This window comes from Mytilus trossulus, chromosome 9 (genome assembly GCF_036588685.1).
Source record: "Mytilus trossulus isolate FHL-02 chromosome 9, PNRI_Mtr1.1.1.hap1, whole genome shotgun sequence".
NCBI classification, from domain to species: domain Eukaryota; kingdom Metazoa; phylum Mollusca; class Bivalvia; order Mytilida; family Mytilidae; genus Mytilus; species Mytilus trossulus.
The window spans coordinates 42,829,916-42,855,694 of NC_086381.1; the positions used below are offsets into that span (position 1 = coordinate 42,829,916).

Below are 25,779 nucleotides of genomic sequence, written 5' to 3' on the forward strand. Positions count from 1 at the left end.
TTTTTTTATTTTTTTTTTAGTTCATTTATATGTTTTAGAGTATATATCGTATGACGTCCATTTTCACTGAACTAGTACACATTTTTATTCGGGGCCCAACTGATGTCCACCTCCGAATGCGGGATTGTCTCACTGCATTGAAGACACTTTGGTGACCTTTGGATGCTATCTGCTCTTTGGTCGGGTTGTTGTCTCTTTGATATATTCCCAATTTCCATTTTAATGTTTTCTAATCAAATATTCATTGGACACAAATGTTAGTTCATTTATACTTTAGTAAGTCGTTAGTATAATCATATGACAATTATTCTAGTAAATTACATTCATTGATTGAAGGATTTAATTTTTTTCATTGGCAACCGAATATTGAATTAATCATTTTTTTTTAAATTTTACTTTGATTGAAATCATGAATGCATTTCTAGAAGAAAAAACATAAGACGGAAAATTCCAATTTATCACTCAATATGAAATCTTTGATCCCTTATTCTATCATAAAAAGAACCTTCTGCTGCAATGATCGAAATAGATTAATTGAATAACAAAACTAATTTCAAAATCATGCAAGAACTAACTTTAATATATGAAAACTACGCAAATTTTACACGTTAACAAATATAACCAACACCAGTACCACGTGTTTTAGAAAGTAGTCTATAGTTATGATGTTTATTATTCCAAAGTCTAACTCTTTAAGAAACCAATCTTTAAGAGAAACGCAATTCTATATTTAGAATATATAAGTCCGGGTTAACCCAGTTTGTTCAAAGGTCTGTTTGATTCATGCACTTGTGCATATCGTTATCAAATAAATCGTTTAGCTTGTTTTTTGGTGATACGCATTTCAATTCTTTTGATTTTATCATGATGAATAAAATAATTCATGCTTAAAATGATACCTCCAAAACAGCACTAACGGTTGCTTTACGTACGCTGATACGTAGTAAATCCGGAAACCTCTACTAAGAGCATAACCATAAAAACAAATAGAAACATAATTCCTGTTGATATGCACATCTTCATTCCATGTACTTATTATCTACAAAGTTTGTCACGAAAGTATGCGTTGTGGTTTCAGGGATTATGACAAGAACAAGACTGATGCCCTGGTTGGTCAACGGACAGACGAACGGACGGGTCAAACACGTGATAATGTTAGGAACTTTGTTTGGTGGGGTATACTTATGACAAAGCCAAGTTGATGTTTTGACTTGTTCTCTTATATTTGAAGGGCATATTTATTTTTTGTAGACTCGATGTTTATCAAATGCATGTATTGACCTATCATTCGTGAACCTTTTCAATACTTTAGCGATATCAAAACATAAGAGAATAGACAATTCATTTGATACAACATATAGTTTGTAAATTATCTGCGTATGGTTTTATCGTATCAAAAATGATAATGTTAACAGTGAATTTATACAATGGTTCGTTGTTTTATGTCCCATGTATGGGCATTATGTTTTCTTGTCTGTGCGTCCGTCTGTTCGTTCGTTCGTCTGTCCGTCTGTCCGTTCGTTCGTCTCGCTGCATGTTAAAGTTCTTGGTCGAAGTACCTTTTGATGAAGTTAAAGTCCAATCAACTTAGTACACATGTTCCTTATTATATGCTCTTTTTAATTTTAATGCCAAAGTAGAGATTTTACCCCATTTTCACGGTCCACTGAAGATAGAAAATGATAGTGCGGATAGGGCATCCGTGTACTTAGGACATATTCTTGTTTATATCTCCATTGCAACTTGTTCCACCTCATCCAACTGGAGATTATTTTTTATATAGGAGCGCCATCAGTGAGAGTTTATAAAAGAGTACATAATCCTGTTATAGGAGACCCAGTTACCTTAGACTGTGTTTTTACTTATGCTGATAAATTCTGTTGGAAACGAGTAAAAAACGGACAGGAAGAACCAGTAGATACTGCCAGAACTTCTGGAGAATCAACTCAGTCATTGACAATACAGAGTGTAGAACAGCAGGATGATGGGGAGTATAGATGCTATGGATCTAATGATATCTCAACAGCAAACAGTGCAATAACTGTATTATCTGGACGTAAGTGTAATGAAGTGACTTTAATTTTCTTATTATTTATGTTTTAAATTTTGTTGCGGAAGCTCCATACATTCCGCCCTTGTCGTCGTTGTCAACTAATAGGTTCAGTCTGATTATAGTTTTTCTTTGACATAAATAACCTGGTTTAAACCTTCCTGTAATAGTATGATGTTTGGACAAAAAACTTTAATGATAAAATGACAATATTCAGAGCCTAATTTTGAAATATTTGTTTTTTAGTTTTCTGTTATCCATTGATAAAAAAAAGATTTTTTTATTGTTTTGTTTGATTTGGTGGCGAAGGGGGATGTATTTTTCCGGTTAACAATCTACATTCAAGGACCCAGTCCCGTTGGTGATCTGCTTGTTGGCAAAAACATATATTATGTTTACGCATGATATGTGCGCAGCATAGAAAATGTTGTGCACATAAACTAATATGTGATGTGCTCACCGTCAAAATATTGTGCTAAAAAATAAAAATAAAAGTGTATAACAATGGCTATTTTCCAACTTGTACATGGAGTTTAAGAAAAATTGGTGGATTGAACCTGGTTTTGTGGCTAGCCATACCACCCGCTTATGCCAATGTTAAAAAAACATACAAATAACAACATGACACGACAGGACTACTTTACAAATAAATGGGAGAACATATAGGACAGATACACTCTAAAATCATAGCTTAGTTTCTTTATAAACGGACAATTTTAGAAAGGTTTGCCATAAATAATGTCAGAACCTCCTCGGTACCAGCATTTTTTATGTTGATAATGGTGGATTGAACTTGCTTTTATAGCTAACTTAACCTCTCACGTGTATGACAGTCGCACAAAATTCCATTATATTTATAACGATGCTTGATCAAAACAAACAGACATAATAGGTAAAAAGTCAAAATAGCGGTACAGCAGCCAACATTGTGTTATTATCTTAATTTATAGCAATTTTAAATTTATCGAAAAAAGGGTTGTGATTTCTTTTAAGTCCTTTTTTTTTACCCCTAAACACTTTTAAACATCGTTTTAGGTTAATGGTAAGGCTATGAACACTTACACTTACTTTACACGATATCAGCATATACTTTGTAAATTGTACGTTCACTCATTTTGAAATCACTCCGGGAAAATTATTATACGTGCATATTGCTCTTTAAAACCCTGATCAAATATTTTTTGTTTTATAATTTTAAAAAAGAGAGTTCAATAGTGGAATCAACTTTTGTTTGATGGAATAAACCTAAATCTTTAAACTATGGGTTGCTCATTTCATAGCATTATTTATCTTTGGTGACCTAACCTTCCTACTTTTAAAAGTGATGAAATGTTTCCAGAATTAAATGCTTGAAGAGATAATTCTATTTCAAATGGTCGCATAGCAAGTTCGGAACAGCATGCACTATTCGGGGATTTACAGTGAAATCCCAAGATTTCAAAAAGTCGCTTCAATAAAGAAAAATAGTGGCCATAAAAGAATCAAAAAAGAGTTTTCAAATGTTATCTAATCTTGTTGTTTCCCTCATTTTCAAATATGCCTTTTTTTCTTTAGTTTATCAATAAGCAACGTCATGACCACAATAAAACTGACATTGTTTTCTTTTTTTTTTATTGATACCCTAGTAATAATAATTACTGAATGCCACTAAAGTAATTTGTAATAAAATTAGAAGGTGCATTATGTGTTCTGGTTTGTGCGTCCGTTCGTTCGTTTGTCCGTCCAATCGTGCGTCTGTTCGTCCAACCGTTCGTTCCGCTTCAGCTTAAAGTTTTTGGTAAAGATATTTTTTGATGAAGTTGGAGTCTAATCAATGTGAAACTTAGTACACCTTTTCTATATGCTATGATCTTTCTCATTTTCATGCCAAATAAAAGTTTTGATCCCAATGTTACGGTTCACTGGCCATAGAAAATGTTAAAACGTAGTTCGTGTTAAATTTTTGTGTCAATGTAGTTTTTGATGAAGTTGAAGTCACGAGTGGGGAATCCGTGTATTTGGACACATTCTTGATTGATTTGTTTTGTTTTTGGATTTATAATTGCTGACAAAATGTGTCACGGAAAAGGTGTTGTCTGCAGTTATACCTTTTACTTTGGAGCCAATCTGGTCTTACCATATTCATTTGATCACATTTATGTAAACGATTAAGCAAGAGAGGATTATTTAATGAAATAGTTTTACCAGGTTCTAGGTAATAGATATAACTCGGTAATTACCAGGGCTGCATAAAATTCAGCATTTTGTTTATCAGCAGTTTTAGAACTGATTCATTCCAAGCATTTTAGAAATCTTAAATTATTTAAAATAAAGGTAAATAGCTTTTGTAATGGTTTCGTTAATATATATAGATAGACGTTGTATAAGTGTCAACTCTCCATCCAAGTCACAATTTATAAAAGGAAACCTTTAGAAGTCAAGGCACGGTCTTCAACACGGAGCCTTTGCTTAGACCGAACAGCAAGCTTTAAAGGGCCCTCAAAATATAACAAGTGTAAAACCATTCAATTGGCAAAACTAACGGTCTAATCTATATAAAAACGAGAATGGAGAAACACGTATGAACTACATAAACTACTGTACATCAGAATGCTGACTTATGACAGGTGCAAGCATTTGCAGTGTGATTAAACGTTTTAATGATACAAAACTTTCGCTCTTTTCTCAAACAGTAGTATTGTATCACGACATAGAGAGACATACTATAAAATTGCAATTGAAAGGCTTAACTCAATCAAAAAACGCAAATTAAACAAAATTAAACCACAATTGACAATTGACATTCAAGAAAAAATACACTATTTAAAACACATTAGATAATTACAGGTGTCAACCATTTTCTGCATTCCACTAGTAAAGATCTATTTTGATATTGATATAGTAAAAATCAGTTGATAATATTAGTTCCTTTGGCTTTATGATGAATTTATATGAATTTAAAGAGAAGGTCAAAATCTAGAATGTCCTATTAACCTATGACCTTGACCTCAGTTTCAAGGTCACAAACCAAGGACCTCAAATCAAAAGACTATAAGTCTTATTTATAGTTGGTTAATAGGTTATATCACCATACGCGTATTTTTTAATACAAGAGGTGAGAAAACTCCCTTTTACGTTCAACGTTCCCTTGCAATCAATATTTAAGTGTAACAACATGTCGCAACAAACAATTTAGGTAAAATAATTTGTCCTTATCGTATACAGTTTCTGGAAATAAGAGAGAATAAGCCAAATTCAAAAATTAGAATATGCCCTTGACCTTTTACCTTGACCTAATTTTCATTTTTTTGGACCAAGGACCTCAAATCTAAAGATCCTACGTCTCTAGCACTTATGGTTTACAAGATAGAAATGCATATCACTTATATCAAATGCATAAGGAGAAATAACTCTCATATGGAGCGTTGATATCACTTCGGTCGAAATAGGACAAATCATGCGAAGGATATAACGAGCAATTTTGTAAAATAAATTTGTCATAATATTTTACGGTTGCGAAGGAGTTGCGCTAACAAGGAAAACAGTGTTTGGGGAGATAACTCCTACAAAGAAAAGTATTCGTTTACGCAGGGTAAATTTCAAAAGCGCATAAACTGTTCGATATCATATACCAAATATCTAAGCGACATATTGCGAAACAAATGTTTATCGCAAGAACAAAATAAGGCGGAAGAAAAAAAAGTAATCAGAAGAAAAACAATAGGTCTTTCCAAAGAAAAGTGGAAAGACCTAATTATTTATAACTTATTTTGCTAAACCTTTATAGATACATATATGTTTAAGCTTGACAAAAACCAATCAATCAAATCGGTAAAAAACGAAAACAAAGATTTAATCGTTTAGTTATGTGTTTCTAGGCAGGAATAAGGTTGTTTTTTGTCGAATTTCAAGATTGATATAACATCAAGTCCGTAAATCATTAACATCTTTTTTTATATAGATCCTCCAGTAGTGAATATCAGCAAGGACTGCTATGTCCTTAGAGTAGGAGATAACGTGACGATTAATGTAATAGTGAAGCATGCTCCTATGGAGTCTACAATAAATTGGAGACAGGAGGGAAATATTATATATAACAATACTCGTCAGGCAGTCGGAGAACTACGTAATCCGTTCCTCACAATTAGAAATGTCGAGCTGAAGGATGCAGGAAATTATACACTTTTTGTCAAAAATAAATATGGAAACAATTCAGGCTTTACCGTGCTGAAAGTGATTTGTAAGTCTTGCCTTAATGTTATTGCTGAGTCTCTAACTCTGTGAGGTGAATAATAGAATTTGTGTATTTAACAGCTTATTATTCAAAATCAGCATTTCGGGACAAATGGCATTTTTCTTATTTCTTTCAAATCACATCGGTTAGTGTACGTTTTTCAGATATTCATTCTGTTTTTATTCGTTATATCAAATGTGTTAATCAAGGTTCTGTTGCAGCATTTTTTACTATATTAGGATATGATTGGGTATCCTTACTGCTCTGTCACATCGTAATTAAACCATCACCAGTAAAGTATATAACTTATCCTGATTTGTTTTGACTAATTGAATACTAAGTATAATTCATTTGTATTCATTCATTAGAAAGCAATTGTTCCCAAAAGTTTGATAGTACAAAACAGTTAAGACGGATTATTGTTTTATTTTTTTATTTTTTATTTTTATTTCTAAAATAGGTTATACATTGATCTGAAGTCCTTAATCTTTAATGTAATACCCACAGAACCCAAATATACTTATTAACATGGTAACAGTTATGATTAGAAAAGTTGTTTCAAACATGTATATTGATTTCTTTATGTTCTTTCTAACCGGGGTCCAGTAAGTGGTTTTAAAAATACTTTCTGATCACTCGCCTATACTTTACTTAAAACTGAACTTTACATTATATATCAATTACAGCAGCTTCAATGAAAGGATACAAAGGTTACCGTAAATTAGAAAAAAAGGCAAATGATTCATTTACAATAGAATGTGACGTGTCTGGTGGAACTATTGTAACTTGGCGAAAAAATGGACAACAACTGAAAGGAGGTGATCAGCTATCACTGAAAATCAATAAAATATCTCGTGTAAATAAAGGAAATTACACATGTGAAACAAATTTGGAAACCGTAACTGCAAGGAGCAGCATAGTACAGCTTGATGTCACAGGTGAGACAATAACATTACCTGATTAACACAGTTTATCAAATATATGTATGTCCGTTACGGAATATCCGTTTTAAAGATAACTACATAATTATATGTTCAAATTGTCTTCACTTATATCCTGCTCCTAAACTCTAAGGTGGCCTATAGAATGGGACTTGTCACCAGGTGTGTTAGCGTTAGGGACATGGCGGGTGTTACATGTTTATCTGCTTACCGATATGGATTACCGGAGATCCCCCTATTTGATGTGGGTTTTCATTATGTTCAGTCTTCGGTTTTCTATGTTTTGGTTTTGTACTGTTAATTGTCTGTTCATATTTTTCTAGTTTAGCCATGACGATATCAGGTTATTTTTGGCTTATGAGTTTGAATGTCCCTTTGGTATTCTTCGCCTCTCTTTCCACAAACAATGCGTGTTCTTATATTAGGTAAGAGTATTTAATATTTCAGACGAAAATCATAGACCAAAATGGAACGGTCAACACCGAAACGAAAAACAAAAATCTAGATGAAATAGTCCATCAAATATTATACAGATAAATCACAAATACAACAAATAATATCAACAATAACCAGGACCGAAAATCAGACCTCGAATTAGGCTATCAAATTTCCTTTGTGCTTCTTCGTTACATTTTTGATTTTACAGTGATATTAAGATGATAACACATTATTGACTGCTGAACATTTTTACTCTTTGAGTATGTTTGTTTTGTTCATTTATCGTTGACAATGTAATGGAATATAATGCGACTGTCATAAAAGTGAGAGGTTTAGCTAGCTATAAAACCAGGTTCAATCCACCATTTTCTACATTAGAAAATGCCTGTTCCAAGTCAGGATTATGACAGTTGTTATTCATTCGTTTGATGTGTTTGGACTTTTGCTTTTGCCTTTTGATTTTTGATTTTCCTTTTTGAATTTTCCTTGGAGTTTAGTATTTTTGTGTTTTTACTTTTTCCATGTATGTTATTTCATTTGTCAGTATACTATATACTCGTATTAACAACAAATGAGTGAACTGAAATGATAGAGAAGCAAATAATATGAAACACACTCAGTACATGCACAGCATAAACTAACACACAAAAAAGCAAGGGTACAGCTGTTTTCATCTCAAAGTCAAAGTGAGGCCTGCAATACGACTCAAAAAACTTTATGCATTACATTGGAAGATGGATAAAACATCTTGTTTAACATTAATAAGGTAATGGATATTTTTCTACCTCAGGCATAGATTACCTTAGCTGAATTTGGCAAAACATTTAGGAAGTTTAGTCCTCAATGCTCTTCAACTTCGTACTTTATTTGGCCTTTTTTCACTTTTTGGGATTCGAGCGTCACTGATGAGTCTTTTGTAGACGAAACGTGCGTCTGGCGGATATATAAAATTTAGTCCTGGTATCTATGATGAGTTTATTTACAAACATTGGGTCGATGCCACTGCTGGTAGAGATTAATTTCCTCGAGGGTATCACCAGCCCAGCAGTCAGCACTGTATGTGCTGACATGAATTATCATTGATATGGTTATATTTATAAATTACCTGTCTACAAAATTTTGATTTTTTGTAATACTAAGGCTTTTCTACCTCAGGCATATATTACCATAGCTGTATTTGGCAAAACTTTTAGGACTTTTGGTCCTGAATGCTCTTCAACTATGTACTTTATTTGGCCTTTTTTTTAAAACCTTTTTGGATTCGAGCGTCACTGATGAGTCGTTTGTAGACGAAACGCGCATCTGGCGTATATACAAAAATTAGTCCTGATATCTATAATGAGTTTATTTACAACCACTTGGTCGATGCCACTGCTGGTGGAGATTTATGTCCCCGAGGGTATCACCAGGCCAGTAGTCAGCACTTTTTTGTGCTGACATGAATTATCATTGATATGGTTATATCTATAAATTACCTGGTTTACAAAATTTTGAATTTTTGTAATACTAAGGCTTTTCTACCTCAGGCATATATTACCTTAGCTGTATTTGGCAAAACTTTTAGGACTTTTGGTGTTCAATGCTCTTCAACTTCGTACTTTATTTGGCCTTTTTTAAAACCTTTTTGGATTCGAGCGTCACTGATGATTCTTTCGTAGACGAAACGCGCGTCTGGCGTATATACAAAATTTAGTCCTGGTATCTATGATGAGTTTATTTACAACCAATGGCTCGATGCCACTAATGGTGGAAATTTATTTCCCTAAGGGCATCACCAAACCCAGTAGTCAGCATTTTTTGTGCTGACATGAATTATCATTGATATAGTTATATTTATAAATTGGATTCGAGCGTCATTGATGAGTCTTTTGTAGACGAAACGCGCATCTGGCGTATATACAAAATTTAGTTCTGGTATCTATGATGAGTTTATTTACAACCATTGGGTCGATGTCACTGCTGGGGGAGATTTATTTCCCATAGGGTATCACCACACCTAGTAGTCAACACTTTTTTTTATCATTGATATAGTTATATTTATAAATTGGACTCGAGTCTTTTGTAGACGAAACGCGCGTATGGCGTATATACAAAATGTAGTTCTGGTATCTATGATGAGTTTATTATTAATCATCTAGTGCACCTGACACGTAAAATTATCTAATGCTTACTCATAAACAAAAAAATTAACGTACTGTAAGACTGAATTGCAACAAAACCACACAAGTATGTACCAAGCAGTTATAGTTGAAAAAAAATACAAAGCTGTTTGGCTTATAACTATTTTCACATGAGCGTCACTGATGAATCTTAGGTAGATGAAACGCGCGTCTGGCGTACTAAATTATAATCCTGGTAAAACTATTTACACCACTGGATCGATGCCACTGCTGGTGGAGGTTTCATCTCCGAGGGTATTACCAGCCAAGTAGTTAACACTTCGGTGTTAGTGTTGACATGAATATCAATAATGTGGTCATTATTATAAATTTCTTGTTTACAAAAGGAGTAGGTCCGGTAAAAGCCGATTTTGGCCTCAATTTTCAAGATCATCTGACGAAATATTTTAGACACTTTTAAAACACTTAAGTTTCTTTTTCAATTGATTGAATTAATTTTGTTAAAGCTTTTAACTGAATAAGTCATTAAAAACGTTCCGATTCAAGCTTAAAGATGAAAAATCTATCAAATTTGCCAAAAATCGTCACTTATCAGATGGTTTTTGTCAAAAATGAAAGTGGCCACATCCGTGTTCATCCTCAACCTGTATATATTATGTATTATTGTCAAATACAACTTGCATTTCAATATTATAAATGAACACGAATGCGGCCACTTTCATTTTAGACAAAAACCGTCTAAAATTTAACTAAAATGCTAATTATATATAGTTTTGTGAAGATTTCAGTAATTCAGCATGCTAGTACCCGATATATGTGCATTGTATTGTCAAAAAAAGCCAATATTTATTTTGACCCTTTGACAAAACTATACAAAATTTGAACCAACGATTTCCTCAGGAATACTTCTTTGGTTTTATAGCTGCATAACAAACACTTTTTTGGATAATTCGAAAGCTTAATATTTCCTTAACAATACAACATCATTAAAACGATAAGCTGATTTATAGAGTTATCTCCCTGTAGTGTTAGTAACCACCTTAAATGAGTCAATTGGAAAAGGCAATTGGTGTTGAATTATGATTTATCAAGTTATGGTATAAACGGTAACTTAACTGCTTGAGAAGGAAGTTTATTAGAGTTATGTTACTGGTCATCTCCTCACATCTTTAAATATAATAAGAACATTAATTTATTCATATTTCTTTTAGGAACAGTATTTAGGCTTTCGTACGTTATTTACTTAATTAATCAACACAGGTGGAACAAATCAAGAACCATTTTTTCCATGGAGCTTGCATGATATTTCATTGTTACTAGCAATGTTCACTTTTCTATAACTGAAAGAAATCATTTTGTGTGTATTTTTATCCAAATAGATTTTGCTATTTTCCAATTTTACCTTTTTCTTATATCATTTTCATAATCAACTTTCAGACATACCACTTGTCACTACGACCACAACAAAGGTTGAGGTTAATAAAGGAGTCGATACAGTACTATTTTGTTCTCATGACTCCAATCCAACACCGACACATGTTTATTGGACAAAGAACGGTGTCAACATTTCCGCCCATGAGACGACCAAATATAATGGCAGTACTATTGAATCTCCTTCATTAGTTATATATGATACTGGAACGAGTGATTCCGGAACTTATGTTTGTTCAGTGTCAAATAAATTAGGTTTTGGATACAGTAAACCACTCCAACTTGTTATAAGAGGTATCATATTTAACATGTTTTTTTTGTTATCTCTCCTTTCGTTCTTTCAAATATAAACAATTCAATGTTGGTCTAGTTGTTTTGGTTCAAGCATATTTTTTGAGTACTCGATAAAAACGACTGACCAAATATATCAGGATATAATTTCTGAAGCCAAATGCTTTATTCGTTTAGATTATACTTACAAAGTGACGATTGGGTTACGGTCGATAACAGTTGACATCCATATTTGACTTAAAGGGTATTCAAAATAAAGAATTATAGATAGGGATGAAAGATACCAGAGGAACAGTCAAACTCATCATAGATAGAAAACAAGCTTACAACGCCATGGCGAATAAAGAAAAAGACACACCCAAAAAAAAAAACACAACAGACAAACAACCGCACACATCATTTAAATTGATCGTAATAGACAAATATAGACTGCCGTACTGTTTCCTTATATGATTTCCTCCTCCTCATTTTTCTCATCATCATCATAATCATCTATTTCAATAATAATTTCAATAATAATCAACACAAATTACTAAAAAAAAAAGTACTTTAAGTTGAAATCAGAATCAATCGAAAATCTGTTCTATTTTGTATTTTAAGATACTCTGTCTTCTGAAAGAAAGGAATATTCCTATAAGACGCCTTTGATTATAACTCTGTCAGTGATAGTTATCATTCTGTTTTTTGTTGGTCTGATGGTTTGTTACAAGTAAGTAATGAATGTTGTAGATACTTTGATATCACAATTTTAAAATAATTAAAAAATAAATAAATAAAAAGTACATTATACGTCTATTATAAAAGGAAATAAACTTTCGTTTGAACCGGCAAACAAAGCAGCCAACATTGTGTTGGTGGTGGTATGTTGTAAATACTACATGGACGTTTTGTAGAATGAAGATATTTAAAATTCATCTATATTCAAGTTCATTTCCTCCACATAGAGTCATATAGAAGATAAACATATCATATTCACATCAAAGCTTAAGGCCATTTCTGAACTTTTGAACGTCCCTACTATGTATTGGTTACATAAAAAAACACCAAAAACTGTTTAATATAGTTTCATTGTGGAAGTTTCGAGTTTTTTTATACACTTACATTTGTCACAGTGGTACCTTTGATAACTATTTATCATGTTTAATTCCAATATCAATAAAGACCCGTCCAAATTGCATTTAGTTGAAAAATTCAGCAACACTTACCGTCATCTTGATGATATTTTTTCGTTAAGTAATCGTTTTACTACCGAAATTTACAAAAAAAAACTTACTTTAAATAAATCAAATGTTATTGTCCTAGAATAAGTTATGTTTATCTCGGGGAACACGTTAATTTGTTGTGCACTTGAAAGTAAACGCTCGTTAACTGATAAAAGAAACTGTTTTTGTTTAATTGTGTTTATGCGACTTTTATCTTAATATTTTGATATTTTACGTATCTGTCTTTTAAATCGTAATAAGTCACTTTTTTTTCGAAATATCATCTTGTATCCATTGCAAACAATCAGTTCCATTACCTTAACCATAGCGGATGCTGTATACGTTCTTTTTTAAAAGGTAACATGGACATATACAAATTTCGACACAAACAAATATTTCCATTCTGACGGAAACGTCGTCGAAATGCATTTATAACCCTTTCTAGAACTTTGAATACTAACTGATCGTATCAACATATCACTAACTTCAGTAATGTTTTTGCCCGATCATCTTAAACTATCATCTTCAAAGATGTGAACTTAAGGTCTTGAGGGTTTGACAGTTCCAGGGCAAGTATCCATTCTGTTCTGATATACTTTGATTACTTTTCAATTAATTAAAGGGTCTAATATCAATAACTGTATTCGTCAATTTGTCAATCGAAAACGGAAAGTTGGTCATTTTGAAATGCCTTGTCATGTGAAATGTTAGGTCGGTGTATCCACGACACAATTACAATTAGAGTTTTCATTTAAATTCTAACACTGCGTAACATTTTCTGCCCGTCTACATATAATGCTTGGTCTGCCCCAAACTATAGCGCGTGTATTATTGGTAAATTATTTAGTCAGAAGTTTCGGTACAAAAAGCGTATTCAAACGGAACCAAACATCTTTATTTTTTCGAAGATGTTGTTTATCGTGTCTGGAAATTTGGAAACGATCCTTGTAAACTTATAAGATGCGTAAAATAAACTTCTTCTTAGAGGTAACCAATTCAATACTGTCATCAGATACTTAAATATTGATTACGATGTATTAAAATCTATCATTAGATGATTGATGTGTAATGATTTATATTTTAGTCTTAATTATAATGCAATTATTTTGTATCAATGGTTCTTATTGGATGACAGTAAGCGTAAAATTCTCTATCTCCTTGTCTGTAACAGAGGAAGCCGGCATTTTGAATTGCTGAATGTATTGACATGTAATTTCTACTAGTAGTAATAGTAAGCCAAAAAAAAACCTCACATGTTACACCTAAAATCTTATTTTTATCAAATTTTATTACATTCTGAAGCGGCACAGAAGCTAGAAAACGCCCGGTAGTTATGTTTGACGCCGGAAGCATACCTATGACGTCACCAAGTGAAAAGATATAAGAAGATAACATCTTTTAGCGGAATTTTCTTTAATGAAGATTTTACACTGAAATAATGATTGAAACTTATTTAGGGACTAGTTTTGCATTAGAATAGAGATGACTGTTTTGGATTTGAAGCTTTGCGGACGTCCATCGGTAGTTTTAGGGTCGGCAAATACCTCCGCCTCGCAAGGTATACTAAGTTTGCGACAGTAAAACTACCGATGGACGTCCTTAAAGCTTTAAATACAATACAGTTATCTCGTAAATGCACGGTCGTACTAAGATCTTTACATAGTTTCTGTTTCGTTGTTGGGATGCACAAGTACTGGGCCAAGTCCACTCTGTGTTTCTGTTACGTCTATTTATATTTGTATTCATCTGCTGAATTAACCCTATTATAGGTTGCACTTTGTAAAAACACCTGTTTCTCAAACCACGCCTCTTTTGGGGAGAAATATAATATTCATAGATAATTTGATTTGTTGATATACTGGTTCCAGGTTTTATCTCAGACAGACATAATTTGGGACTGTTACCAGTATAAAAACATAAAATTAAATTCTGAAGCAGGCAAAAAAAAATAAGTGTGGGGTAATACAAAATTTTAGTAAAAGCTAACACTCTAACAATTTCGGGTATATAAATGTTGAAAATATGCCACACAGCCCTATATTTTGACCTTTGAATACATTAGTAGTTCATATCAACTTTCTATTATTGGACATACTTTTTCACACAACTTCATAGTAAAAGTGTCACAGTTTTAGGCGCAAAGGGCGTTCCGATTGGTAATTGCATTGTCTATATTTTGCAGAAGTACAACCTCTGATTTATGTTGATATTATGTTCGTATGTTGTACAGTTACACCACTTTCCCGGGTCAGGAGAGGGTTGAGATCCCGCTAACATGTGTAACCCCGCAATATTCTTTGTTTATTACCTGTCTAAAGTCAGCAGCCTGTAAATCAGTGGTTATTGTTTATTGCTCTCTTAATATTTGTGTTTCGTTAATTTTTTGTACATAAATAAAGGCGTTAGTTTTCTCGTTTGAGCTAATTTACATTTGTCATTTCGAGATCTTGTATGGCTGACATTAGTATTGACCGGACAGTAGGAGCCTTTTAAAAAACTCGAACGAAGACGCCAAACAGTTTATCTGATTAATGATTAAATATAGATAGTGTATCTTGTAGAATTCTTAAAGTAATTATAAGCATGTCTAAGTAGTTACTTATCTAAGAACGTTTATTAAAGTCTTCTCTGTTTCCATGCATGTCTTGTTCTGATGGTGAATAATTTCGTACAGACAGTTACTGAGCAAGTTAAATTCTTATAGAGACAAGTTGTCATAACGCTGTTTTTAGGCAACAAATGTTTAAATAAAATCTTGATTGTTGCACATCAAAAAATATTCCTTTTACGACGTAGTACAGGCTTATGGTTCAGGGGGTATAAAGGTGTTAAATTAACTCGTTTAACTACGACAGATCTGACCGGTTTTCCATTACAAAAAATGTTAAAGCATCTACATGTTTGTGTAGCAAGTCTCAAGTCCTGCACTAGAGCTTGTATCGGGATAAGGTATGTTGTTCGTGTCCCAATTCAAGGGTTTTATATGGCGTTGTTGTTCGCGTCCAGGCCTTAAAATTGCATTGGTGTCCTGATGTCAGAATGTTTATGGTACAACCCTAGGTTCGTGTCCTAATTAAACGGTCTTATACTGCGTCGGCGATTAACAGCAAACGTAGACGAGACACTGGGTTCCGCGGAACCCTTGCGACTTTTTAAGCAATAAAATGCATTTGATATTATGTGTTCCTTTACATTTTACACTGCAATACTGTATTATTTTATTTATTTTATAATTAATGTATTCTTGTAGACGTCGTCAGCGTAATATCAGTCATTATGAGAACCCAGACGTTAAACAAGGTATCCTTTGATTTATAAAAAATAAATATGACCTACCAAAAAATGTTTTATGAAACAACATACCAACAACACAATAACAATTATGTACAAATATAAATCCTCGAGGTCAATGATCGACTTTGTAAATTGATATGTTAGTGGTATTAACACAGATTGATGACTTCCATATAAAATTCATGACCAAAGTGATAATTTCGACTTTTAGATTGCGATCTTCCCATAGAAACATACCTTCTGCTTTAGCATATATAGTTTAGATATATCAACTTATACGTTAAGCTTGGGCATGTTCGTAATATAACGCTTTAGGTTCACAATTTCGATTTGAATGACAGAAAAGAATTGTTTGTTTGTGAAAACAATATAAACGATTAATCTCTTTTTCGAATATATAAATGATTACTAAAAGTGAATGCTAGGCAAATTATGCATTTATGCAGTAGAAAATCTGTCGACACATATGATATTATAGCTTTAATTGTATTGACATTGATGATACGACTACTCTGTACAAAGTTGAGCTTTTAAGTTGTTCAGTCTTTACTTCTGTTTCCATATTACCATGAGCAACATGACGGTGGTTACTAGTGAAGAAGGATGCTATTTTGTGAACCTGCGATCACTACAAATTTGATTGTTGTTCGTTATTATGTAGAGCTTTTGGGACGTGTTTGTGTGTTCGTCGTCGTTCCTTATTGCAACCACGTTGTTAGTTATTCTTCAAGTTATAAGATATGAATGACCATTTGATATTTTTCTGCCTCTTATTCCACGTCTCGTTTTTTTTACAAATGAATTTTTGTCAATCGCGATACTTTCTACAAATACATAAACTTTCTAATAACTGTTATTTTAGTATTGTGCCATAATATAAGTTTGCCTTATAGGTGACGTACACAGATATAGCACTGCAAGGAATGTTGACGAATACGATTTACCCAACCAAACTGACGATAATAATACAGTAGGGACTACGGGAAGTCTTGTAAGTCTTGCTGTGATTTGAATTGCGTTTTTATTTAATTTTCGATCGTTATTTCGCGTTCATATTCAGCACATTTTGCAAGATTCAAGATTCAAACGTTTAATTAGAGTCTTACCACTTGTAATACATATAATACAATCATAATATATGCATTTAATATAACAATAATTTTATAAATCGAAATACAAGTGCCATCCTTTAAAGAATTATGAGAGAATATAAAAATCAATATACATAATAACTGTATATTATTATGTCCATAACAACGTTTCTGTTAGGTAAAACCATCCAGCTACAATTTTCATGTATATAAAATATTTCTAGTTTATAAAAACATGACCAACAATCAAGCATATAAAAAACTATTTCTTCTTCTTCAAAAAAAAATATAAGGAAACTTATTATCAGCAGATAAAATATTAAAATCACCATTACTTCTTAAAACTTTTTAACTTTTTGAAATAAACGTTCACGTAAATCTACATTTATTGGAGAGTCTAAAATAGCATGTTTCTTATCTTCGATTTTATCATTGTACACAAAGTAAACTTATTATGCATTATCAATTAATAAATTGAATAACAAATTAAACCAAATTTGTATCTGTTCCATGATGATATCCAGGCATTGTTGAAATTACTGTGTACTTACAATAATAATTCCAACGGATTCTACAATTAATACGTTTTATGTTACATATCGTATATATTTTTATTTTCTGTAGGATGACAGAAACGAACATAATGAAACTCGATCTTTCATGGTTCCCGAATTTCTCAAACTGCTTAACGAAAAAGACAAATACACGAGACAAGTTCAACTTGAATTTAAGGTACGAGACCTCATATTTATGTATACAGTAACCATTATGAGTGCATTTTTCGCTATGAATATATACTGCGCTAGCAAGTACCACGCCAATCACAAACATAGTGAGTCTTAAGCTTATCATACCTACATACAAACACAGGTAGAAAAGCAACGCCTGTTTAAAAAGAAGAATCACAAAAATACTGAACTTAGAGAAAAATCAATTCGGAAAGTTCATAATCACATGGCAAAATCTAATAACAAAACGCATCAAAAACAGGTATAATTTTAACTTTACAACTTGCAACCTTTTGAGCAATAATGCTCCTTCAAAGAAATCATGATGAGAAGATCAATCCCTGAACCCTCGTATATACCTGTATAAAATGGTGAATTAAACCTTGTTTTATAGCTCTAACCTTCTCATTTTGGTGACAGTCTCATCTAATTCCGTTATGTTTACATTGATGCGTTAACTAAACAGACACAACAAATAAAATAGTCAACATACGGGTACATCAGTCATCATCGTATAACAATTTTAAAATGAACAATTTAACAGAAAACAAAAACAACGATCTACAAACACATTCATTAATTTGCGTGTCTGACGTCAGAAAATTTTATACGTCACATAGATTTTTCGTTAAATGTGCGTACGAACAATTTTAAAATTTACATAGGAAATGTTAGCATACAGTGTTCAAAAATCAAGAGTATGTAAGAATAAATTTAAGAAATAGACCGATATTTAAACTAGTCCAAAAGTTAAATAATTTATAAGAATCCACAAATAGTTAATTCCACTACGCGAATGAATGTTTTTGACGTTTGTGGTTCAACTTATTTTTTATTTCATAATAGAAATATATCATAATGACATAACATAGAACACTATCATACTGATGGGATCTTTTAAAGTCACGGTCGTACGTTATCACACATACACTTAGGTTCTTCTATAAAGACTATACAAGGAATTTTCTTCTTCTTGTCAATGTACGTATTAAATCAAATAAATGCATGAATATAGACTCGCAGAATATAGATTGGTGACATCTTCTGACATCAGACTCGGACTTCTCTTGAACTGAATTTTAATGTGCGTATTGTTATGCGTTAACTTTTCTACATTGGTTAGAGGTATATGGGGAGGGTTGAGATCTCACAAACATGTTTAACCCCGCCGCATTTTTGCGCCTGTCCCAAGTCAGGAGCCTCTGGCCTTTGTTAGTCTTGTATTATTTTAATTTTAGTTTCTTGTGTACAATTTGGAAATTAGTATGGCGTTCATTATCACTAAACTAGTATATATTTGTTTAGGGGCCAGCTGAAGGACGCCTCTTGGTGCGGGAATTTCTCGCTACATTGAAGAACTGTTGGTGACCTTCTGCTGGTGTTTTTTTTATTTGGTCGGGTTGTTGTCTCTTTGACTCATTCCCCATTTCCATATTCAATTTTATCACTTGTTCCAAATAAAAAACTTATTGAATAGATATAGGAAGATGTGGTATGAGTGTCAATGAGACAACATACAAGTCACACTTTATAAAATTAAACCATTTTAGGCCAAGTAACAATCTTTAACACGGAGCATCGAGAAAAACATTTGAACCGCATCAAGAAACGACAACTTCTTAACATCAGATTCCTGATGTCTTTAATTAAATGTGTGTGTTTTTTGTGTCATCAAATATTTGCCTGTCACTAAAACAAATGATAAGACTTTAATAAGAAGTTATTTTACGGACGTATAACGTTTTTGTTTTATAACGAATGCATTATATACGTTTTCAATGAACTAAACGTCAAATTCGTATGTTTACAATACGTGGTACTCTATTTCTTTTTCATGGATTATCGAAAAAAAAAACATAGGCGCCATTAAATGTATTTGACCCCATCCCGTTCTTTTTGTGCCTGTCGAAAATTAGTAGCTTATTGTTCAGTGTCTGTTGTTTGTTCCCCTTTTTCATGTTTTTTTTTATTGCTAATCGATGTCGTTAGTTTTAGCATTTGATAGTTTGATATGTGATATGGATTTTGCTCTTTTAAAGGACGAATAGGAACCGATACTTATTGATAGGTGTTGTTTGGTTTCTGCTTGAAAGTTGTCTCATTGTAAATAATAACACTTTTTTGTATTTTAATAGAGGGAGATGTTTGGACTTCCACATATCTAATATATTTATGGTCATCTGTGACATGATTATTCCGTAGGAGTAAAAGAGAGGCAAAAAAATGACAAAGGGACATTCAAACTTATAAGACAAAACTACCTTACAACACCATGGCAAAAACCATTATCGACAGAAAAACAAACAGAAGTATGCATAACAAAACATGAAAAATTAAAGATTGTAAAACACGAACTTCTGAAGAGCCTCGTGATTCTGTTTGGACAATTTGAACATATCCGTCTTTATCTGTAAAACAGATTTTCGCTAACAGTCAACCAAATTGTGTTGGTGTCCATAAAATTCCCAAAGGCATAATTTTAACTTTACCACTTGCAACCTTCTGAACAATAACGTCTTTCACATAAATCCTGATATGAATATCAATCACTGAACCCTCGTATATACTGGAATGTTGCTACATAAATCAAGTAACGGTCACAACATTTAAGCTTATTTTATAGGAAATTATTAACAATACTATAAGGGATAATGATCTTATATTTAATCAGTAACAGTGTTGACGAATCATTGACAAGTAAGATTATTTTTTTTTTTTTTATTTATTTTAATATTTAGAATCTTTCGGAATCTGTCAATCCTTGCCATAGCGGAAGTGAATACCATAACGAAACAACATCGTTAAGTAAGTATAACAAAATCATATATATTAAAAGTTTTTTAAGACAAAGTCATATACAATTTAATGGTGACCACCTTATTATCGATAAAAGTATTGACACAAGCAATGGTGGTACATCGGAAATAAGACTAATTCTTTTTATGAAGAAATATGAATGACCACAAACATGTTTACTTACGGACATACTTTACATCCTCCGAATATAAGTATCCCATAAAAAGGAGCAAGCTTTTCGGCTATACTTATAAATTAGTCAAATATTTGTTTTAGAGAGAAAAGAAGCAAAGCATATACTGAAATGCAAATCTAACTGAGGATTTTGAAGTAATTGATAAATATCAATTATATAATTCTGACATATAATCATATTGATTTAAATGATCTTGATAACCATGTCACATACATAGTATATTAATACATTTTCATTTTAGTGAAACACAATAATCCAGCTAGTAATACTACTTACCAGAATACAACATTAACCATAAAAGAGGTCTGTACTTTTATACTTTAACGTATATGTGTTAAACACAAGACAATATAATGATAAGTTACCAAGGGTTCATACATAGTTATATAGTAACGAAAAATTCATTAACAAATATTTAAACGACGCATGCATGAAGACAAACATTTAAAGCAAAACATATCATAGAAAACTATAAACCAAGTAATACGAATCCCAAGATGTACTTATTTCTTTCTTTCAAATTTTACTCTATAAACAATCTAGTTACTTTACAATTCGATGAGTGCCGTACGTGCAATTACAATACATTAACAACTACATTCACCACCGCTTTGACTATATTTGATCAGAATCAATTCTTTGTTATCTCTTATGTTTTAATGAAAAAGGAAGCTTTTGAAAAAAAAACTCGACAGGGAAAGATTAAATTGTATCAATATACATTGCTTGTTTATATTAAAAAGAAACGATATTGTGGCACATTATAATTGGTACCGATTTTGTGTATGCGGATTATCAATAAAATCACTTTTTAATTGTTTGTAGAGATACACGTTATTAACGTCAGCAGTTCCACAGCCGAATTCTATTGACCAGTTTTGGGAGTTTGTAAACAAGAACGGAGTAGAAAATATTATCCTCCTTACTAAAGAAAACCAACAGGTTTATTTCGTACCTTTGAAATTGGCAGATCAGATTTAATATATCTTTTTTTCTGTTAAGCCGAATATACATGCATTATACAATAGAAACTATCCTTACCTAAAATATAAGAAATATGGATAAATTCATATTGATAAAATCATTCACATTAGTAAAATATTACTGTAAAAAAGCATTGAGGCAAGATACAAGCACACCTTACATCAGTTAAACATTTTGATATAAAGCTATTTATTAATTTCGTTTGTTGACAGTTAAGATATATTCAGTTTATGTTAAGACTATTCAGTACCTGATATTTAGCTGTAAACATCATCATCATACAGACTATATTATGTATGTATGTACCTATCCCAAGTCATGAGACTATAATTCAATGGTTGTCGTTTGTTGAATTGTTACACATTAGTTTTTCTTTCATGCTTTTACATTCATTAGGCCGTTAATTTTCTCGTATGAATTGTTTAACATTTGTCATTTCGGAGACTTTATAGCTGTCTATGCGGTATTTGCTTTTCAAATTGCTTAAGGCTTTAACGGTGACCTATAGTTGTTATTTACCGTGTTATTTGATCTCTTGTGGCGGGATGTCTCCTTGGAAATCATACCACTTCTTCTATACCTGAAAATTCCAGCTGAGATCGACATAACGCTTCGGATTAATAATATATTACAAGTGTTAGAAGGTAGAAGATAAAACATAATTTCACACAACAGTCATCAGTCAGTGAATACATTGAATGCCGGAATCTCGAAAAATACTAGGTTCTAAAACTTGATATATGTATTCAATGACTTTTATTATACCCGTCTATATTCGTGCGTTTACAGTTTAAGTGTTAAACAAGACTTTACAAAAAAAAAATGTTTTGGGGTTAGAACAGTCTTGATTTTGTAAATGATGTTGGACTTAGCTTATTGCTTATATATCTGTTCATGATACTTATGTGATCATGAGGAAAATTATGTATTTAATTAATCAATTTAGGTTTCAGAATTTTACCCAGGTAGTCATAAACCAATAGAAATGAACCAGTTTATACTTGAACTCGATTCATCGGAAAAGAAAAATCAGAATTTATTTGTGTTTCATTTGCAGCTGACAAATAAGGTAAAAATAATATAATTAGCTTTTGTAACTTTTGACAAAAAATGCTTCAATATTTTAAGCAATAGACAATGCTTAGGCAAACTGTCGTTCAGATGATGATATTGTGTAGGTTGTTCTAGAATAAATAATCAAAAGCATGCTTGGTCATATCACGTTTGTTATTTGAAGCAGTATTTTACAAAGATCACAGAAACCTCGAAACAAAACCGGCAAAGCTATGCTATAACACTGTTAGAATCAATTCCAAAAACATTTTTAAATTTGACAAATATTATTAACCAAGTGTTGGCACTAATAAAAAAAAAAGTGATGCACGTCCTTGCGATTTTGAAATTTATGTGAAGTGATTTTTGAAAAAAAGTCCCAGTACTGATCTCGAGTGTCTATTGAATATAATGTCATGTGTCGTAAGTATGTTCACTAGTCTTGTCTTATGGTCGATATTCATGATCCTCTGGTTTTATTGATTTGTGGTACATGTGATATATATATTTTCTGTGACTGTATCTTACATTAATTTGTAGGATCCTTTACTATAGATAATTTAGCTGATCTGCAACAATAACATCTTCATGCCTTATATATCATGTACTGTAGTACGCCGCTAGATTAAAACTGACGAGGAAAGGTAACACACGGCCAGCAAAAGCTCTATTTTTTTAGAGCCCAGGTGGTCGTGTGGTCTAGCGGGACGGCAGCAGTGCAGGCGATTTGGTGTCACTATATCACAGTAGCATGGGTTCGAATCCCGGCGAGGGAAGCACCAAAAATTTGCGAAAGCAAATTTACAGATCTAACATTGTTGGGTTGATGTTTACACGAGTTTTATATATATATATGTATATAGACATTTATTGTCGAAATCCGGATCTGGTGTCCTAAAAAAATATTGACACCGTATGTTTGTGGCATAACATCATGGCCACAAGTTATTTTTTTCTGTTTATTATTCAATTTATATTAAGATCCATTTTGTTTAATCTTGTGATCAATTTTATTTGGCAATCGCCAATGGCAGTCAGCAGGGTTAAAGAGCATCAGTTGTTCGACCTGTTTGTCAAATGCGTTTTGTTTAAAAATACTTGTTCACTTTTTATGTCTTTTGGAAAATGTTGTTTGTGCTGTTTGTTTACCCTTCTACAACGAAATTTGTTTTTTAAGCACACGTATAAAAGGAGTAGTCTAGCGGGATGGCTGCAGTGCAGGCGATTTGGTGTCACGATACCTATACAACTCGTCTAAACATCAACCCAACAATGTTAGATCCGTAAACTGGCTTTCGCAAATTTTTTGTTCTTCCCTCGCCGGGATTCAAACCCTTGCTACTGTGATACCGAGACACCAAATCGCCTGCACTGCAGCCGTCCCGATAGACCACACGAATAAAGCTTTCAGTGGCCGTGTGTTACCTTCCCTCGTCAGTTTTAATCTAACGGCGTACATGATATATAAGGCATGTATATGCTATAATTACAGCTCAGCTCTATTATCTATATTAAAGGATCATACAACTTAATGTAAGAGACAATCACAGAAAATAATTATATTTATAAGTACGTCTGAGTCAGTGACAACTCTACAACATATATAAATGGTTTTATTAACAGTTTTGCTTGATAACCTCCACTTTTTTCATGTCTTATTTCCTTTAGTTTTAATAGCAATTGGTAAAACACTACCCTTGGTTCAATTTCATTGAAAGAAAAAAAGTCATGAGTTAAATGCGTTTTATTTTCTTGTTAATTTGTGGAAGTGTATTTCTACACATACCAAAATAATAAGGAGAGAGTCAATTCTAATAAAGTTTTGTTTACTCAGTCAAATTCGTCATATGCCTTTTAAACACATGCATATAGCAAGTTGCTTGTATCTGGTAGTGGCTATGAAATTTGCAGGAAGTTACCCATATACCTCCACATGTGGCCCATTTTCATTTTAAACTTGATTTGAATAAGAAAAGCCTCATGCAAAAATATTGTCAAATAAAATATCACAACTTCAAAAAACACATACACACGTTGAGCATTTGTAATCATAATGTGATTAAAAGTTTTATCAAGGAATAGTTTATCTCTGTTTTTTTGTTTTCTTGTTTACTTTTTCAGAAGCAATGTACTAATTTATAAAAAAAGGTTGATCTTGGTTCACATTCCTAATGAGTAAATAAACTCATCATAGATACCAGGACTAATGATTCAGACAAAGTTATCATTTCTATTTATTACTATATATTATTGACAATCTGCCATATAAGTATGCAATTAATATTTACACTTTGTTGATTTTATTCTGTAGAAAACAAAATCAAGTACTTCTGTCAAAATTTACGAAACAACGAATTGGAAAGAAGAAGATAAGCATTTACCATTGGAAGTCTTATCACAGCTGCTTGATGTGACCAGATTGTCGAAGTCTAAATCATCACTCTTAATGACCAAGTAATTGTGTTTATCTATACAGACTACAATTTGATATGACAAAATACAGAAACAAATTTATATTAGGATACGTGAATCTGGAAAGTTTCTCAAAAATAACTAATTATGAGACAAATGTAAAAAGCGTCATAGGTTTCTCCCAATGTTTTGGTTTCTTGATAAATACAAAGAGAAATCAGAGGTTATCATTTATCCCGAAAATTCTGTTATAAAATAGACAACAAATAAACGAGCGTTATCTTTTTTTTTGTCATCCGACCATTAACACGAGGTGAAGCCCCAAACTTTGCTGCCAGTTTTACAATGTTCCCTTCTACAAGTTTGAATTGAATTCTATAAGATAGAAACCAAGTTTCTCTGACAAATATACCTAAAAATCACTGTTTGTAGAGTAGAATATGCATGTCCTTTTTTCTAATAGAACTACTATAAACATTCATCTATCAGTTTGAAACAAAACTAGTTTTCTAACAAGAAAGAGTTGTATTGACAGATGT

General features: G+C 32.3%; 1 protein-coding gene and 1 long non-coding RNA gene across 2 annotated transcripts in view; both read left to right on the forward strand.

The window, feature by feature from the left end:
• Positions 1–21,115, forward strand: part of LOC134684636 (inactive tyrosine-protein kinase 7-like) — a 36,904-nt gene extending 15,789 nt beyond the window's left edge. The window contains exons 5-13 of the mRNA XM_063543938.1: positions 1,784–2,056; positions 5,991–6,269; positions 11,200–11,487; positions 12,085–12,193; positions 15,937–15,986; positions 16,874–16,971; positions 17,696–17,803; positions 20,538–20,604; positions 21,033–21,115. Coding sequence (XP_063400008.1) covers positions 1,784–2,056; positions 5,991–6,269; positions 11,200–11,487; positions 12,085–12,193; positions 15,937–15,986; positions 16,874–16,971; positions 17,696–17,803; positions 20,538–20,604; positions 21,033–21,115 — 1,355 coding nt within the window. The remainder of the gene's footprint in view (positions 1–1,783; positions 2,057–5,990; positions 6,270–11,199; positions 11,488–12,084; positions 12,194–15,936; positions 15,987–16,873; positions 16,972–17,695; positions 17,804–20,537; positions 20,605–21,032) is intronic.
• A 506-nt stretch (positions 21,116–21,621) lies between these two features.
• LOC134683907 (uncharacterized) lies at positions 21,622–25,276 on the forward strand. Its single transcript, XR_010101109.1, has 3 exons — positions 21,622–21,733; positions 22,722–22,844; positions 25,140–25,276. It is a non-coding gene; the product is annotated as an uncharacterized LOC134683907 (long non-coding RNA).
• The last annotated feature ends 503 nt before the right edge of the window (positions 25,277–25,779 follow it).